Source organism: Amblyomma maculatum, chromosome 3 (genome assembly GCF_055883805.1).
Source record: "Amblyomma maculatum isolate TAMU_Amacu chromosome 3, ASM5588380v1, whole genome shotgun sequence".
Classification (NCBI taxonomy): Eukaryota; Metazoa; Arthropoda; class Arachnida; order Ixodida; family Ixodidae; genus Amblyomma; species Amblyomma maculatum.
The window spans coordinates 129,176,799-129,193,943 of record NC_139346.1 but is presented as its reverse complement, the minus strand read 5'-3'; the positions used below and the strand labels follow the sequence as shown (position 1 = coordinate 129,193,943).

Sequence of the window (17,145 nt, the reverse complement as noted above, 5' to 3'; positions counted from 1 at the left end):
GGAGCAATTAGTTCCTCCTCGTATTTGGAATGTGCCCTTCCCTAATTTACCAGCGTGATGTTGTGGCGTCGCAGCATTGTATGGGGGGCGAGGGAAATGCTAAGTGCCTCTCGTGACGCGACCGCACTCATCGCTGGTTAGGAAGAACAGTAGGATATACACGTATCCCCACAGTGTACATCTTAATGAGAACGCTTTGATGTTTCTTGATGCAACCAGAAGTTCTGGTGTTTTTCTTGTGAATCTCCGCGTGTAGCATATGCATGGTCTTTGTTGCTCAAGAAAAAAGTAATTTAATATTAGTGGTGGCCAGAAAGTAACGAGGAAGCTTGAAGTGTGGCTGTGTGCCTAAAGGCTATTTGCTTGCATGTAGAAAGCTCGTAAAGACGGTGTCTAATAAACATGCGTAGCTTTTCTTTGTAGATGTGTTGCTACTCGTGGGTGGGCATTAATGATAATGAGTAGTAACTACTCCCTTATTAGAAAATCTACTCTGGTTGATTCCCCTAAACATTGAAACATTATGTGAGCTGGTGGTTCTCTTGTGTCCAAAATCAAGCACTACCAGCCATCTCAGCAATTGGTACTTGGCCCAGGGCGGCGATCAGTAGCTCTTGTGGTGGCATCAATGAATTCCATTTCCAGTGGCGCTGCTTTCTTTTTTGAAGTCCTCTTCAGAGTAGGAAAGGTTAGCCGCTAACCCGCAATGTGTGTGGCTCCATGCAGAGTGCGCCCCCATGCTGCCTCAGCGTGGGGCCAGGGCGCCCTGGAAGCAGCAGCCGCTCCTGATGATGGTGCCTGGGCCGGCATTCCTTCCGCAGCTACCCATCCGGCCATTGTTGCACCATCCCCCATACCAGGCGCCGCCAGCCAGAGCCATGTCGCAGGAGTCCTCCCTCATCCGCCGCAAGTGAGCATAACCCCTAGTTTCCTCCTCGGGACGCAGAGAACATCGGGGACACTGAGGATAGCTCCGTTGGTTATAGCACAGTAGTGAGGATGATTTCTGGATGCAGTTCCTTAATCACTGGTGTTATAATGTAATGGTTATGGAGTCTAATCCAATCCTTGGTTTTGGGGAAAGTCAGTGTGGCTCTTTCTCACAAAGCAAAAGGTGTAGTTCTCACTGAGAGAACTGATTTAAAAGAAATTTTTTTCCTCCTACGTTCGTCGATTCAGACTTCTAACAATTTTATAGTGATTGGCGGCGATCCACATGAAAAAAAAAAAGTTATGCCACAGCTGTCTGGCTGTGGAAATGGCCAGCAGTGCAGGTACCTGTACTTCATTTTGTTGCCATTTCTAGCTGATAAAGGCTCCATTTTGAGTGAAAGCTGCCTCTTTAATCAATCCAGCCAAACTTCACCTTTTTGCTGATGTCACCCTCTAGGGGCCCTTAAAGCAGTTTCGACTAAGGATAAGAAGGGTGGAGGGCTGATAGGTATTGAATCCCCCATCATCTTTCTGCATTGTTAGATTTCTGCAAAGCATTTGGTAAAGTTGAGTATGCAAAATTACCCTTTAAGTTATTGGTCTTCTTAGTTACCACACTGAGTAGATAAGCTAATACCTTAAGAGAGCCACTGCCATGGTTCAGTGCTTAAGGCGCTGCACTGCTGAAACCAAGGATGCGGGATCGAATCCCGGCCACGGTGGCCGTTTTTCGGTGGAGACAAAAAGCAAAGCGCCCGTGTGCTGTGCGATGTTGGTGAACCTCAATGGTCGGACTTTCTGGAGCCCTCCACTAAGGCATCTCATAGCCTAAGCCAGGGGGGTGGCATGTTGCGAGTTTCGCGTCCGCGCTATAGAAGCCGCCACTGTTGAAGCATCTCTCATAGCCTAAGCCAGGGGGGTGGCATGTTGCGAGTTTCGCGTCCGCGCTATAGAAGCCGCCACTGTTGAAACGATGCCAGAGCACCGGTGACAGAGGCAAAACGCAGGTTGTGTTGGGCCTAATACAAATATGATGTTCACACTCGCCAAAGCTCGGGGTACAATATATTTATGTTCGTAGGGTAATTTCGAAACGAGCCACACGCAATTGAAAGCGTTTTGTTGCAAAAAATTATCTGCCCACCTGACATACACCCTCCCTCCCATTCATTTGAATCAGCTGAGAGTGCGGCGGCAGACGCGGGCGGCCACCGCAAGTACCGCATACCGTTAGGAAGGGTTTTGAAAGTGAGAAGTGAAAAGAAGCAACTCAATGGGATATTGTGCAAAGAAGCTTTGTGATAGTGCCGGCTACTAAGGATTGCACGAGTTCTACAGTTCCTGTCTACTATAGGTATTTTACGCACATCATCTAAAACGTTAGCTGCGTTAGTGAAACCATTACAACCGAGAGCTACACTGTTAGCTACCTTAGGCCGGTGACAGTTGCTACTTCAAGCCGCTACGACGGCACATTTAGGAATGTTTTAGTTTGCTGTCGTTAGGTGAGTTTCTTTGTACGATTCTTTGCCAGTTTCGTCAGGTCAGGCCTCTTGTCCATGCACATAAGTTTAGCCACTGTCATCATGATACTCATGCCCAAACGTGTCATTTTTGCACGTGTTATGTCGAGGCTGATGTTTTATTTGAATAAAGTATGCACTTCATGTCGAGTATTTTGTGTTGCTGCCTGGCTAGCGCGCGACCGCTTTTGTAGGTGCGGCACGCGCCACGGCGCATTCTACTACATTTTTACTAACGCGCAGGAGTTTCTACTAGAGAAGAACCAATACACACGAGATGTTAGTACTCGACAAAATATGCAAAAGCGCTGGGTGAGAGCAGCACGCGACAAAACGTATAAAAAAGCAAGCAGCGGCGGCACAACTGCGGTAGGCGCTCACTGCCATAACGGATTGGATGGGCTTGTTGCAGCATGAGGGGCTTGCGCAATTTCGAAGTGAACATCAACGCGTTCCAGTTGTGGGTATGGATCCATACTTTCAAGAGAAGTTGCAGACAAACCTTTCTAGCCTTCTTTATTTAGGGGTTTCATTTGATGAGTCGCTCAACAAAGTCACTCAGAAAGAACAGATGGATGTACTGATCAGGTACTGGGACCAAACTGATGCCACTGTGAAAACACGCTACCTAACTTCTTGTTTCTTGGGGCACACCACCACAGAAGGTTTGGCTGTTGCTTTTAAGAAAGCCACAGAAGGTATTAACCAAACGAAGATACTACAAGTGTCAATGGACGGCGAAATGTGAACTTGAAGTTTCTGAGGTCCCTCAAACAAGAACTTAGAGAATCCGACTCCCAGCTTCTTGACAGTGGAAGCTGTGGACTCCATGTTGTCAATGGTGCATTTAAAACAGGCCACTCTGCGACGCACTGGGATCTGGTAGTGTTTCTTCGTGGGAGCTATAATCTATTCAAGTATGTGCCAGCGCGTTGTGCAGACTATATCCACTTCACAGGAAGTGCCCTGTTTCCATTGAAGTTCTGCCCGGTTAGGTGGCTTGAGAATAGCAAGGTGATTTCAAGAGCACTTGCTATTATTCCGAACTTGGTCAAATTCGTGGAATGCTCTAAGCAAGTGAAAAAGGCGCCGGCGTGTGCTAGCTACAGCATTGTTGAAAATGCAGTAGGGGACTTTGATGCTGCCTGTTAAATTAACTTTTATGCTATCAATTGCTGAAGACCTGGAACCATTTTTGGCTGAATTTCAGACAGACAAGTCTATGGTGCTCTTTCTAGCCCCTACACTGGATCGCCTGTTGCGGTCATTGCTCGCTAGAATCGTCCGGAGTTTAAGTCCTGCAAGCTGCCAACACGTCCACCAAGCTACTTAGGATTGACTTGGAGAAACCTGATAACATGATTGCTTCTACTACATTCAGCATTGGGTTTGGTGCAAAAAATGAGCTTCGCAAGATCCCCACATCATCGCAGCTGGCTGTGCCCAGCTTCAAAAAAGACTGTATTGCACTCGTAAAGAAGTGTTCACAAAAAGTGATGGAAAGGTCACCTTTACAATACAAGTTGACCAGAGGAGCGAGCTGCTTGGATCCAGCTATTGCATTGTCTCCAGAGGTTGGTGCAAAGCAACTATGCATTGCCCTGGAGGTGCTAACAGAGCACCAGTGGCTGATTGGTTTGGAAGCTGAGCGTACCCACCATTCCTATGTTGAGGTATGCTCATTGAGCTCTGCACAGGTGGAATTGACTAACTTTGACAGAAACGAGCAGGGGCTGGACACGCTCTGGTTTAAATTGTGTTCACGCAACCATAAGGAGCTATTTTCCTTCATTAAGATAATTCTTAGCTTGTCCCATAGAAATGCAGCTGTGGAACGAGAGTTCTCAGTCAACAAAGAGTGCCTTGTTGAAAACCTGAAAGAGGAGTCTCTAATTGCGCAAAGAGTAGTGTATGACACACTCTCGGCTATTGGAAGTGTGGCCAAAGTTGAGGTCATAAACACAATGATGCAAATGGTCCACAGTGCCAATGCCCGATGGAAGGAAGACCTGCAAAGAAAGAAGCAAGAGAGGTTGGACACATCGGATGCCAAAAGGAAGAAAAAGAGAGTGGCTACTATTGTAAAAGAGCTTAAAACAAAAGAGGCAAAAGGTCATCAACGATGCACAGTTGCAGGCTGCTTGTCTTGGGGAAGAAAATAATTCTCTAAAACAAGGTGCTTAAAACAGCTGACCAATGTTTTTTTCTCTCTTTGACAGCAGATCAGTTGTTTTGTACACCTGAATAAAATATTTTGCATTGTGCATAATGTCTATCTATGCAATATATTCGTTTTAATGGAATTAGTCGAAACTATTTTTCAGGACTTCGGTAAGGGAATTTAATGGAAATAGTCAGGGAAAACCAGGAAAAGTCAGAGAATTAAAAAAAAGCACTTTGGTAGACACGTAGTTGAACAAATGCAACAAATGCAGTAAGGTTCAGCTTTGGTAAATATAAAAGAGCAGAGTCTCCTACCATGCTTATGTTTGCCAACAGACAGAACAAAACAAAGGATACAAGCTGGGCCCACGACTGCTTAGTGTAGCTTGCGTTTTTCTTGGCAGCACACTTTTTGCCAGAGCTTGACATGCAGTTGTCTACAGCTAGTCAAGCTTTGCCTGCTCACCTTGTGGTCTTATGGCAAGCAATGGCGGCTCCTTCATGTTTGACATCATGGAGGCCACACAACTTTGTGTGTGGTAGGAATCATTTGAGAAGCCAGTACTGGACGTATACGCAGGGTGTCGAACCGGAAGTTTTTCGGGTTCGGTTGAGATCCAGTTTTGTGCCCTTCAGGCTCAGGTTCAGCTCCAGAGACATTCCATTCCGGTTCGAACTGGCTCAAACGGTTTCAGAAAAAAAAGATGTTGGTGATAGGACAGTTTCAGGGACCCTGTGCTTTGTAAGCAGTCTCGTCCCCACAAGTGGTGTTGGAATGAAGACTCTATTTTTTGCTTCCTGTACTGCTTTTTCAAGCTAACCTTCTCCGGTCGCCTCAGTGGCTTTTCTTTCTTTCAGTTCCTTACGCTGCAGTCCATCAATTGCACAATTACTGCCATTCCCTTCTCTTTTTTTTTTTTGTTTTTTTCTTAGGGCCTAGTCGTTTCCTTCAGTCCGCTTGACCTCGTCCCTCTCCCTGCTTTTCAAGATTTTCGTCCCGACCTCTCTTTTCACCTTGAAACCCGTAGAATAGGTTATTACGTCTTCTCTCAGTAGTCTACCTCTGGCTTTCAGTGCCATCTTTCTAGGCTGTCTTAAGGCTGACCCACATGGAGCGATTTTCCCGCGGCAAACCTTGCGGACTACCGCCCAGGGTTCGTCCGCCGTGCGATGGCAGTACTTGCTGCCATTCCATGCCAGCTGCAGCTTCAAGTCCTGTGCACTGGCGATACGAAAAACTTCATTGCTAAATTATATTTATTGTTCCTTTTAATGATAAGCCAAATGTCAATACTGAATCTTTCTTGAGGACCGCTGAGCCATACTGGGTGGCTAGTATAGAAGTGACAGCTGCAATACAAGCAAGTTTCTGCTCACAGCCAGTTGCCGCCGTTACGTCACGGTCCGCTTGCGTGCCACCTCCACTCAATTCCGTTCAACAACACTCTCTCAAACCTTGCTTCAGAGAGACGCGCCTGCAGTATGCTGTTGGCTGTGGTGTTGGACGTACTCGGAGGCTGTATACAAGCGCTGTTGAGTGTCAATTTAGATGCTGCCTATTTTATGTGTTGCTCTTGAAATCTTATTTATTGAGGAAAGTGTGTTGCTGAAGTGGAGCAGCTGATGCATTTTCTCACTCGGGCGCTGACGCTGCCGGTTTTTCGCGGCATGTGGCACGGCACAGCAACGGTGCGTCGGTGTTCCGCTGCATCGCATGAAGTTCGCAGAGAAAGTTCGCTCCATGTGAGTGACCCTTTAGGTATTCTCATCAGTGGTGGTGGATAAAGCATGAAACACATTCTTTCTGTTTAGACACCATAGTTTAGATGGGACGAAATGATAGATTACCAAATAGAGCTGTGCCCAGTCTTCACGTTTGAACACTGGAGCTTCACACGTGTTGTAGTTTAACTTGCCAGGGAATTGAAACAAGGAGTCATCGCTAGGGACAAAATAAAGAGAAGGCAAAAAGGCAAATTGATTTCTTAAATCATCTTTGTGCTAAGTTTAGGCACAACTCAAGAACAGGCCGGATAATTGCTTCCCAAGGCAGCCTTTTTTACCATCAGTGTCAGCTTAACATTATGAAGTCTTACTCAAGCAAATTGCATCTGCTGGCATCGTATCGCAACGACTGCTATTCATGTGCCATGTAACTCATTGCGACGCTGTTGAAAGATAGTGTGAACGCCAACTGTCGACAAAGGATGACGCTCTGCAAAAGTGCGGATCTGCAACCCGAGCGCCCGAGCCGTCTGTAGGTGCGGACAACGATGAAGAGAAGGACGAGTGAGGAGGACGTGCGCCCGCGCGCGGCCGCGCTGTGCTAGACAAAGAAGACAGACGCGGTGTCGGATATGAAAGAGACAAGATCGCTGTAGCCATGCTGACCTAATTTTGTAATTACAGTAGAATCTCGATGATACGAATTCCAAGGGAGCACGCAAAATATTCGTATCATCCCGAATTCGTATGATCCAAAACAAGTCAACTTCCACATGGGAATGAATTGAAAATGAACCAAACTTTATTATGGCGAACTATTTGCAGCCGAAAAAGTCCGTAATGCTTGTCTGCACTTTTTTGCTGTTGATGTCGCGGACAAGCTCCACCTGAAAGGCATAAAACCGTACCGCGGTTTCGTCGCTCACGCTGCCGGCACTTACGGTGTGGCGCAGAACGCCCAAAGCGTGAAGAGTATCTGCCGTTGACGGCGGCTGATCACACTCATCGTCAGCGTCACCATCGCTGTCAGGCTCACTTTCGCAATCATTCGCTTCGTTGACCAAGTCTTCAATGGACCTCAGCACACGGGTAGCGACGTTGTCGTCCGCGGTAATGAAGTCCCGAGCCGAAGCTTCAGTTTCCAGATTGTCCCAGTCATCAATCGTGAGGTCTTCATCTGGCTCTTGACAATCTCCTGCCAAAGCCACAACATGTCCGATGGCAAATCCGCACTTTCTAAAACAGTTCGAGATTGTGTCTGAAGTTACACTATCCCACGACATAGCTAGAAAGTGAAAAGCATCTAAGAGACTGATCCGCAAGTTTGCTTCTTTACGGTCAATTTTCGCCAGCAGACGCCTCACTAGAAGTCCTTTGAAATGCTGTTTCACATTTCTAATTATCCCAGTGTCCAGTGGCTGAAAATTGCTGGTAGTGTTCGCCGGCAGGAACCTTACTTTCACGTTATTGAATGTCATTTCCTTTGGGTGGGCAGAGCACTAGTCCACGAAAAGCAAAATTTTCCGGTTTCTTGACGCCATTTTCCGATCAAGGCTTGTCAAGAACTCTCGGAAAAAATCTCCAGTCATCCACGCCTTTCGGTTACCTTTGTAAAAGACAGGCAAACGCTCTGCCGATCGGAAAAACACCTCGGTTTCTTCGACTTACTGATGATAGTAAGCTGGAGTTTCTCGGATCCATCCGAGTTGCAGCAAGAGTACTGTTACTCTCTCCTTGCTTTTCTGGCCGCCCTGGCATGCCTGGCCTTTCACGCATAAACTTCTTTCCTGTTGAAGGTTGAAAAAGAGGCCCACCTCGTCGGCATTAAATATGTCGCGTGGCGCGTACTCCGAAATCGGCGCCGGCAGCGTGTTCAGCCACTCATCTACAGCTGACTGGTCCACTTTCTTGCCTTCACCTGAGACGACCCGCTAGACAAGTCCGTGCCACTCCTTAAACCGGTGCAGCCATCCCCCAGACGCTTGGAAATTTTCAATTCCAAGCGAAAGCGCGACGGTGTCGGCTTTTTCACGTAGCACCTTGCCGTCCACGTTGACGCCGGCCGCTGTGACTTCGCGGAACCAAGTCAGCAGAACCTCTTCCAGCTTGACATGGGTTGCTGTTTTAGCCTGCTTCACGTTCGCACCGAAGTGCTGCACATTCTTCGAGATGACATCTCGCTGCCCAACAATGGTGCAGAGCGTCGACGGTGCCAACCCTAGCTCTTTTGCTAAGTCGACACGCTTCTTAGGGTTTTTGTCGACCCTCTTCAGCCTTCAAGAAAGGGCTTTACACTTCTGCGACATTTCGGCAGCAGCGAACGCTTGCGTCTTTCTAACGTTTGGGCAGTTCACGTCACAGCGAACGACAGAAAGAAGCGGCGAACGGAGAACCGGAGAACTACTGCAGCGGCAGCCAGCGTCACAGGCCTCCTGGATACGACCAACAAAGGTGGCGAACGACCGGGCAGCGATGGCGGGAAAGACGACTCAGGTCAAGGCGCACTCTACGACACGGTAACCAGCGGCAACTTACCTGAGATACCCCAGTCAATGATCAACGTGGCAGAAATCCTGCAAGCCAGTGTTCAGACAGTAGTGAGAGAAGCTATCAATGGAATTGCCTTGCTTCAGACGCAGAAAGCAGCGGCTACACCCATCATCGGCGCGGCAGAGACTGCTTGGTTGGTGTCTTCGAGCTCTCCAACGGCAGATGCGTAGATACGGCACGTGGGCGACCTGGCAGAAGTCTACCATTGGTCTGACTGGCTGACATCTGGAAATGCACTCTCAAAGTTGTAAGGGCCTGCGAAAACATAGTATGACTCCCTCCCCTCCGTCAACAAAACTTGGCCGGAATGGAAAGAAGAAATCAAGCGCGCCTTTCCCATGACAGCAGGATCGCAACGACTCCACAGGGAAATGGAGGAGAGACGACAGAAGCGAGGTGGTGCCCATCGATGACAAGCTTATTACTATGACAAGCTCTCCAAAGCTCGCCGTTGCGGCCTCACAGTTGAAGCCTGCATTGAGTACCTCATCACGGGACTCTACGACGACGAGGTCATTAGAGCAGTGAGCGTACGTATGTGCGAGTCACCAGAGGACCTTCTTCACTGCCTGAAGCGCCTTGAAGAAAGGTTAGGAAACATCGCTTCCAAAACTTTCAAATCAGGTGGCCTCCCGAAGGCTCATTTTCCCGCCATTTCCAACGCTCATGGCAACAAAAGCGAACCAGTGTCGACCAACCGCGGTCATAGGGATACTTTTTCGAGGGCGAGGAGGAAGCCGCCATAGAATGACAGGGGAGAACCACTGTGCTTCAACTGCAGCGAGTACGGTCACGTGTCCCTCAAATGCCCGGCACCGCCACGGAGGACGCAATGCACAGCATGTGGGCGAGTGGGTCATCAAGAAAACGACTGCAAAGCAAAAGCAGAGAAAGGAGCATGCGTCGCTCAGAACGTCGTGGGATTTGACCTCCAAGCTGCTGAAAAGGCAAACGAAAAGTATTTTATGATGGCGAAGGCAAACGGCTGCGACATGCGATCATACGTCGATCTCGGCAGCCAGTGCGTAACTCTGCGGAAAGAGGATGCAGACCGCATCGGAATCGCTTACTCGAAGTTGATCAAGCCATTCACGATAGGGCATGTGACACCGTGAGGAGAAGCACACGTCACTCTCACGGTCAACCAAGCTACACCGGACGTTCCTGTGCTAATTGTGCCCAACGCGCCACAGTCCATACCCCTACTTGTAGGTCAACCATTTACTGTGAAACCACTCGTCACAATTGTGAGGCGGAAGAACACGGTGGGTGCGGATATTTGAGGAGCACAATAACATGGACAATAGCAACGACAAGCTTCAGCCAGTTGAAATCCCAGAGCCACAACGACCCATATGCCTTGGGGCGAAGGAAACAGCGGTGATGCCCCCACAATACGTCGGTTTTGTTAAGCTCCATGCCACAGGCAGCTCACCATGCTCGGATGTGTTCAATGACGTTCAGCTTAGTTGTCAAGAAGGTCGAGAGCATCGCATACCACGTTGTGTCCTCAGCGTTGACGGGGCCAATGAAACATGCGACCCGATCATGAATGTTTCTAATCTTGACCTGATCATCAAAGAGAACGAGCGGAAATTTGCTACCCGGACGAAACGCCACTGCGAGAGGGTGAGTCTGACACCAGTGTTCAGCTTTCAATGATGCCTAGCGAGAGCATCAAAACAGGCCCAAGTGTTACTCCTGAAGAGCGAGAAAAACTCGAACAGCTTGTTTGCGAATATCGAGGCTGCTTCGCAAGCACCGTTTCAGAGATCAGCTGCACAAATGCCGCTGAAATGAACATTGAGCTGACATCACCGGAGCCAGTGAAATTTCGCCCCTACCGACTCTCCTACGCCGAACGGGCACTCACAAAGGAAAAGGTCGAAGAACTAAGGCAAGCTGAGAAGAATCGCAATGCGAGAACGATTCCGACCTGTGCAGTCGGTGAAAACAGGATGGCCGAATGTAAACACCAACTGTCGACAAAGAACGACGCCCTGCAAAAGTGCCGATCTGCAACCCGAGCACCCAAGCCGTCTGCAAGTGCAGAGAACGAACGATGGAGAAGGACGAGTGAGGAGAACGTGCACCCATGCGCGGTGCCAGCGCCGCCGCCGTTGCGCCAGACAGAAGACAGACGGCGTGTCGGATACGAACGAGACAAGATTGCTGTGGCCATGCGGACCTAATTTTGTAATTATTAAGTTTAATAAACCCAGTTTCATTTGTTTGACTTTTAACAATAGAAAAATAAAATTATTTGCATGACAGTTTATTAACACATTTGTCATTTCATTTTTAAGTTGTGCATGGCTATATATTTTTTTATCTATATATCTGAATCAGCTTATGAATTATATGCTATTATTTTTGCTATTATTTTACTGTTTAGGAAGGCTCTCGAATGGGGCAGCTTTCTTCATGCGCGTCATTGTGCAGTGCAGCGGCCACCCGTGTTCGGGATGAAACGATGGCATGGCACCATAGATTGGTGCTATGCATGTGAAAATGTACGTTCTTTTCTTATTGTCGTGTTTTTGAAAGGAATGATTTTTCAATAAGGTTGTGGTGTTTGCGGGGTGCAGTGGCGGTTTGGAAATAAGCGAGAAGACGCTTGCAAAGCAGTGATAAAAGAAAAAATTAATGAAGGTAAGTTGCCAGCAAAAGTTGGTTGGAACCATACCACAAACCGTTTCGGAATGGTTCCTTTGATTTGTTTCGGTTCGGGTTCAGTTCTGAGATGGTGGAAAAAACTCGGGTTCGGTTCCGGTTTTCAGTTCCGGTTCGACACCCTGCATATACGGACATGTGTACATGCGTAATTGTGATCAAGAGGTTTGTTCCACAGTCCACAGCTGAGCTCAGTAACTTCACTTAATTTCTTTCACACCCACAGCCTGTTTCTACCGCACATGTATGTTCCAGCGAGACACAGATGTATGCCTTGCAGCCGAGACGGCAGTGTGCATCTGCCTTTTGGTGGAGGGTGAAATATAGCATGGCCTGCTGGCGTGACAACAAAAGTGACTGGCATGCTAGTTTGTTTTAAACCGTTTTGCTGTCCTTTGGAAGCAGGCACCCCCCTGATTGGTCGGATTGGAACAGTGTCGTAGAAATGACAGAATTGCAGTTCATTTTTCGCGAGCCTTTTTAATGCGGATCGATGTTGGACATTTGTTGGTGATTTTCTCAGCTGTGTAACAACCTTTCGACCCATTGAAAATGCTCTTAGGGAATAACCCATCCATGTTGCTTAATTTGATATTTCCTTCCCATGTCCCCGTTGTGCTTAGTCATTTTCCTTAGCTTCTAGTTTCGTCTCCTTTACATGGGTACTGGCATACTGTAAGAATCGCATACTGTCTTCTTGAAGGGAAACTGACAAGCTGCTATTCATGACCAGAGAGTAGCTGTCATTTGTGTGAAAGTGAATGATGGTTCTGCAGGCGGAGGTGGGATGACACGGAAGAGCAGGAACGTCCCCAGGTGAAACGGCACTTGCCATCACCAAACCAGGGGCTACTCCCGCGTCCTGCGAAGCAAGTACAGGAGGCTGGTCCCCGTGTGCCTATGTCCACCCCCCAGGGCGCTGCGAAGCAAGTGCGGGAGGCTAGACCCCGTTTGCCTGTGTCCACTACCCAGGTAAGTCCCTATTTTTGCTTCATTATGTGAGGCAACAGGTTTGAGGAAATCAAGGACTTCTTTTTTTTCTTTTGCATACTTGCCATCTGGCATACTATAAAAAGTGATGTAAATTGTTTTTTGCCAGAAACTGGAGAAGGCTTTTGCTTTTAGTGTTGTACGTTTGCCACTTGTAGAAATCCTCCTCCCTCCTCGCCGACAGTCCTACTTCCTTGAGAATCTGTGTCCTTGATTCTCTTTTCCCTGCACAAGTCCATAGCAGATGGCGAACATCCATATCTGCAGCCGGTATAGAATACTTAGGGCAGGTGGTCAGTCCTCTGTATTGAGAGCCCCATCGGCATGTCACCGACGGGGTAAGGGCTGCCCCAGCCCTTATCTTTCTACGGGATACAGTTGAACCTGGATATAATGAAGTAGCACGTTTCGGGAAAAAACTTTGCCATATCGAGGTTTTTGTCTTTCAATGCCGCAAATGAAATTGCGCATTCTTAGAACATTGCCGTTCCGCTTTATTTTGCCCACATGCGTTCGTGACGATATTACAAGCAATTTTAGAAGAAACATCAAGCAAATAGAGCGGCAAGAGTAGTTGAGTAAAGCTTCATTACTTCAAAATCTCATATCTCGAAATTTTCTGTGGAGTTGACCCTCTCCCCACGCCGCCGTGCATTTCATTTCTCAGTAAATTGCAGATATCTCGATATCTTTGACTGATAGATGGAGATACATGTAGCCACTGAAAAATTAGCACGAGCTATGTTCGCATGTTGCATCGCGAAACGGCGTCATGAGCGGCATGCGGAATCGCAAACTTTGTTGAAATAAATTTGCTTCTGAGTTGCAGGGGCAATTATCTCGATTGGAAATGGTGCATTCTTACAAAAAATCAGTCATAATTCATTTTATCGAGTTGCGTTATCCTAGGTAATTCAAAAATATGTCCAAAACGTTTTTCGCCGATTTCTCAAAAAAACTAATATTTTGGACAGCCACCAGATCAATGTTTCTGGTCCTGCTCTTGTTACAGTTATCTTCTTTTGCTAGAAAGCTAACCTTGTGTATCTTTTGACATCAATGTAAATGTAATAAACATACGGGAAAATTTACTGAAAAGATTGTCTTGGCACCAATTTGGACATTTCCTATGAGGTTTTTTTTTTATGGTGTAACTTTAGCCCAAATTGGTATAGAACATTATTTTTGCTTTAATTTACTTTCCAACCATTTCCGATCATATTGATATGTCAGACCTTGGCATAATTTAAATCTACATGTTCTGACATGTTTTTTCTTGTTTTTTCAAAACAACATTTTTGAGGGTGCTGCAATTTTGGAGGAGCGATATCTGAAAAAGCTGGACTTGTTGTTTTTCTGAATAAAATTCTTCATGATGATACATACTCATTGTTTTTGGTTAAATAAGTACTTCAGATATATATAAAGCATGTAATACTTCCTTTCTTAGTGTTACATGCTCTTCCTTGGTGCAGAACACCTTGAAATAATAGACAAGGAAGGCAACGGCAAGATAATGGCTGTAAATCGATTTGTTCACAATAGCTGAGCTGATATATTGGCTTCTTGGTGAGCAACGGACCTTTTGGAGACGGCACACAGATGCTCCAAAGTGCTCAAGATCTCTTGCCAAGCTGCTCCATTGTGCTCCAAAGTCCATTTTTTACTGCTCTGAAGGTTGCTCCAAATTGCAGCCCAGCAAACCACCTCATATTCAGTGAACATCCACTACTAGATATCTGATGTCCATATGATGTTTGCAAAAGTTGACATTGTCATAACATCCATAGAATGTCCATTTTGACACTTTTGGACCCTCATATAATGCCTACAGCATGTCCACACACAATATTGATGAGACAATAAATTATATTGTGTGGATATTAATCAGTATATTTTTAGGTGCTATGAGTTGTACATTAGGAGTACCCTACTTTATAATAAGCGAGTAATTGCTCAATAATGTTCACGCAGGCACAGCCATTCATATGGCTCCACTTGGGTAGACGTTATTGTGCAGCTACTACCATCCTGCAAATATACTTCTCCTAGGGGGATTAAGTACATTTGAAGGGCACTATCTTAGCTTAATTGATTTCATACTTTGCAGTGACTGCAGAATATCACCAAGAAAAATGATTGTTGTACTCTCATGTTTATTTGGTCATTCATGTTTTATTTTGCCTCTGTGATATCAGGTCTGGGGTGCACATTGATGACCTGTAAATATACAAATGCACATATATAAATATATGCTCAATAGTAACGGCAGCACATTTAACACAAGCATGAAAAATGTAGAATTGTGGGTATGCTGCGAAGGAATCATGTTTATTGATGCAATCTGAGCTTGGCGAAATAAACTCAGCAGCAGTCGGAATGCACTGGCAGTATATCCTAAGCAAGCACACTTGTGGAGACAGCACTGCATTCTTCACCAAATATCTTGAAGATCCATGGCAAAAACTCACATTGTAAATATACTGCAAGAAGTGGTAACGACAGCCCTTCTAAAAACATGAAAAAAAAAGAGAATCAGTATCCTGCGAAAGAAACATGTTCATTGGTGTAATTATACCATTAATATGCACATACTTACAATGTAAACATACGCTGGGCCTCGCAAACAGTGGAAATGATTTTGATGCAATCTTTCAGTGTTCCCAGGGCAACATTCAGCTTAATTTAAAAATCATTATGTGTAAGAAAAAACATACAAGACCACCAGGATCTGTCTAAGTATGACACAAGTTAAATGAAAGGAAATTTCAAGGAATGGACACCAAAAAATTTTAGACAATGTTAAAAAATGATTAAATTCAGGAAACTCTAGCTGACTTCCAAACAAGAGCAAAAGCATAGCAAAATTTAAGCATGAGAACTTTAACAGCTATCAAAACTCAAGCATTTCTGTAATTTGTAGATGATGTTAAATGTTTCTTGAATGCCTGCCATAATGTGTGCAAGAGAAGCAATGAATGAGCGGCTCTTGCAGTTTCTTTTCACCATCACAAGGCAAGGCCGGAACTGCCTTCTAGAGCTAGGCTACGAAGCTGTCCACTTTACTAGTAAAAGGCAATGTATATGGTAGGTGGTGGGACTGCCCTGCGAAGTGTTCTATGCAAGTTCAAGCTGTTCTAGACTACCAAAACCCCAAAACTGCATCTATTTGCCTCTAGCTTGGCTGCCCTCTTTATTGCACATGTCCCACACTCGCAGATTGCTTTCTAGAAGCAAAGAAGCGGCACTGAGTATTGATCACTTGGATGGTTCAATCATCCTAGCTCGAACCACAATGACTAAACGCCGTGTATTTTTATCGAACCTCTAACCGAAGTGCTAACAGACTGGTAAAATCACCGCCACTAAAATTGCACAGTAGTACCAGAAATGAACCCTAACACTTTGTTTGCCAAACAGTGACATAAACACTCACCATTTTAGCTATTCTCTTCCACAGTAGTCTGGTACTTGGCTAAATTTGGGCGCTGGAATACGTGAAGCACACAACAAAGAGGCCACCATTGCAAGGAAAACACGATCACTAGAAAAAGTACTAGCGAACGATCCACCAAACCAACATAGCTGAGGAGGCTGCCACAACAATGCTGGCGGTGGCGCGCGCAGCCGGTGGCGATGGCCGTGGCTACCGTGGCTACTACTAGGCTGCCAGCTGATAGAGTTCTCTTGTGTGTTTATGTTTTGCAACTCGGACGTTTGTGACTGAGCACGTGAGGAGTCTCTACCAAGTTTAGTCTTCCGCACGTTTTGGCATGCATGAAAAAAAAAAACAAGAAATGTGCCAATTAATAGTCTAAATAATTTCTTCTTCGGAAAAAAAAAAAAAAGAGGACAAAAAATTAAGCAAAAATATCTCCCATGTATGAGACGACGCATGCGCAATATGTTTGTGTTTATAACTTCAAGTTAAAGGGCAACTCCGGAGGTTTTTTGACATTCGAATATTCTAGTAAAAATTTTACTGTATGTTCTCCTCTCCTTCCTGACGCATTCTACAAAATTTGGGCGCCGTACAATAATCCGTTCATGCGCAACACGGCTTTAAAATATGCCGTTTTCATGGCTTAAGTTGAGAGTATTTCTACGGGAAACACTGAGTTTCTGACATCACAAACAGTATACCGGCATTACTGTCCACTTCCCGCGTGATTATGAAATTGTGAGGCTTATATTGAACTACCTCAGACATTTTTGCAGTGCGTCATGCTTTCTATAGCTTAATTTCACCATCCAACGTGCGTACGAGTGTTTTTGTAATACTGAGTGTGACGTCACCATTTCGTCAACTCTGACGTCGTTTCTGGCTGTGAAAGCGGAAGCGGTTTCGGTTTGGATTTGCTGTTCTTTCTTTTTAAAAATACTTCTAATTGGAATTTCGAGAAACAGTGTTTTTTGTTGGAGTCGGGACATGCCGAGGAATGTAATTCAACCAAAAACACAAAATGATGAAAAAATCACCGGAGTTGCCCTTTAAATATACATCCACTCAAAGCATTTAAGCAGTTTACACAGATTTCTATACACTGAAAGAACATCCACAAAATAATATCTTCTGAATATCCACTAA

The 17,145-nt window shown here is 45.7% G+C and overlaps 1 protein-coding gene and 2 pseudogenes across 2 annotated transcripts in view; all 3 read left to right on the top strand.

Annotated features, from left to right (window-relative positions):
• Positions 1 to 17,145, top strand: part of LOC146196001 (poly(A) RNA polymerase gld-2 homolog A-like) — a 50,778-nt gene that overhangs the window by 13,631 nt on the left and 20,002 nt on the right. For both annotated transcript variants that reach the window (XM_084598001.1, XM_084598000.1), the window contains 2 exons: positions 727 to 910; positions 12,344 to 12,539. In XM_084598001.1, the coding sequence (XP_084454127.1) occupies positions 738 to 910; positions 12,344 to 12,539 (369 nt within the window). In that variant the 5' untranslated portion in view covers positions 727 to 737. The remainder of the gene's footprint in view (positions 1 to 726; positions 911 to 12,343; positions 12,540 to 17,145) is intronic.
• LOC146196003 (uncharacterized) lies at positions 3,162 to 6,912 on the top strand (annotated as a pseudogene).
• On the top strand, positions 8,736 to 9,640 carry LOC146196002 (uncharacterized; annotated as a pseudogene).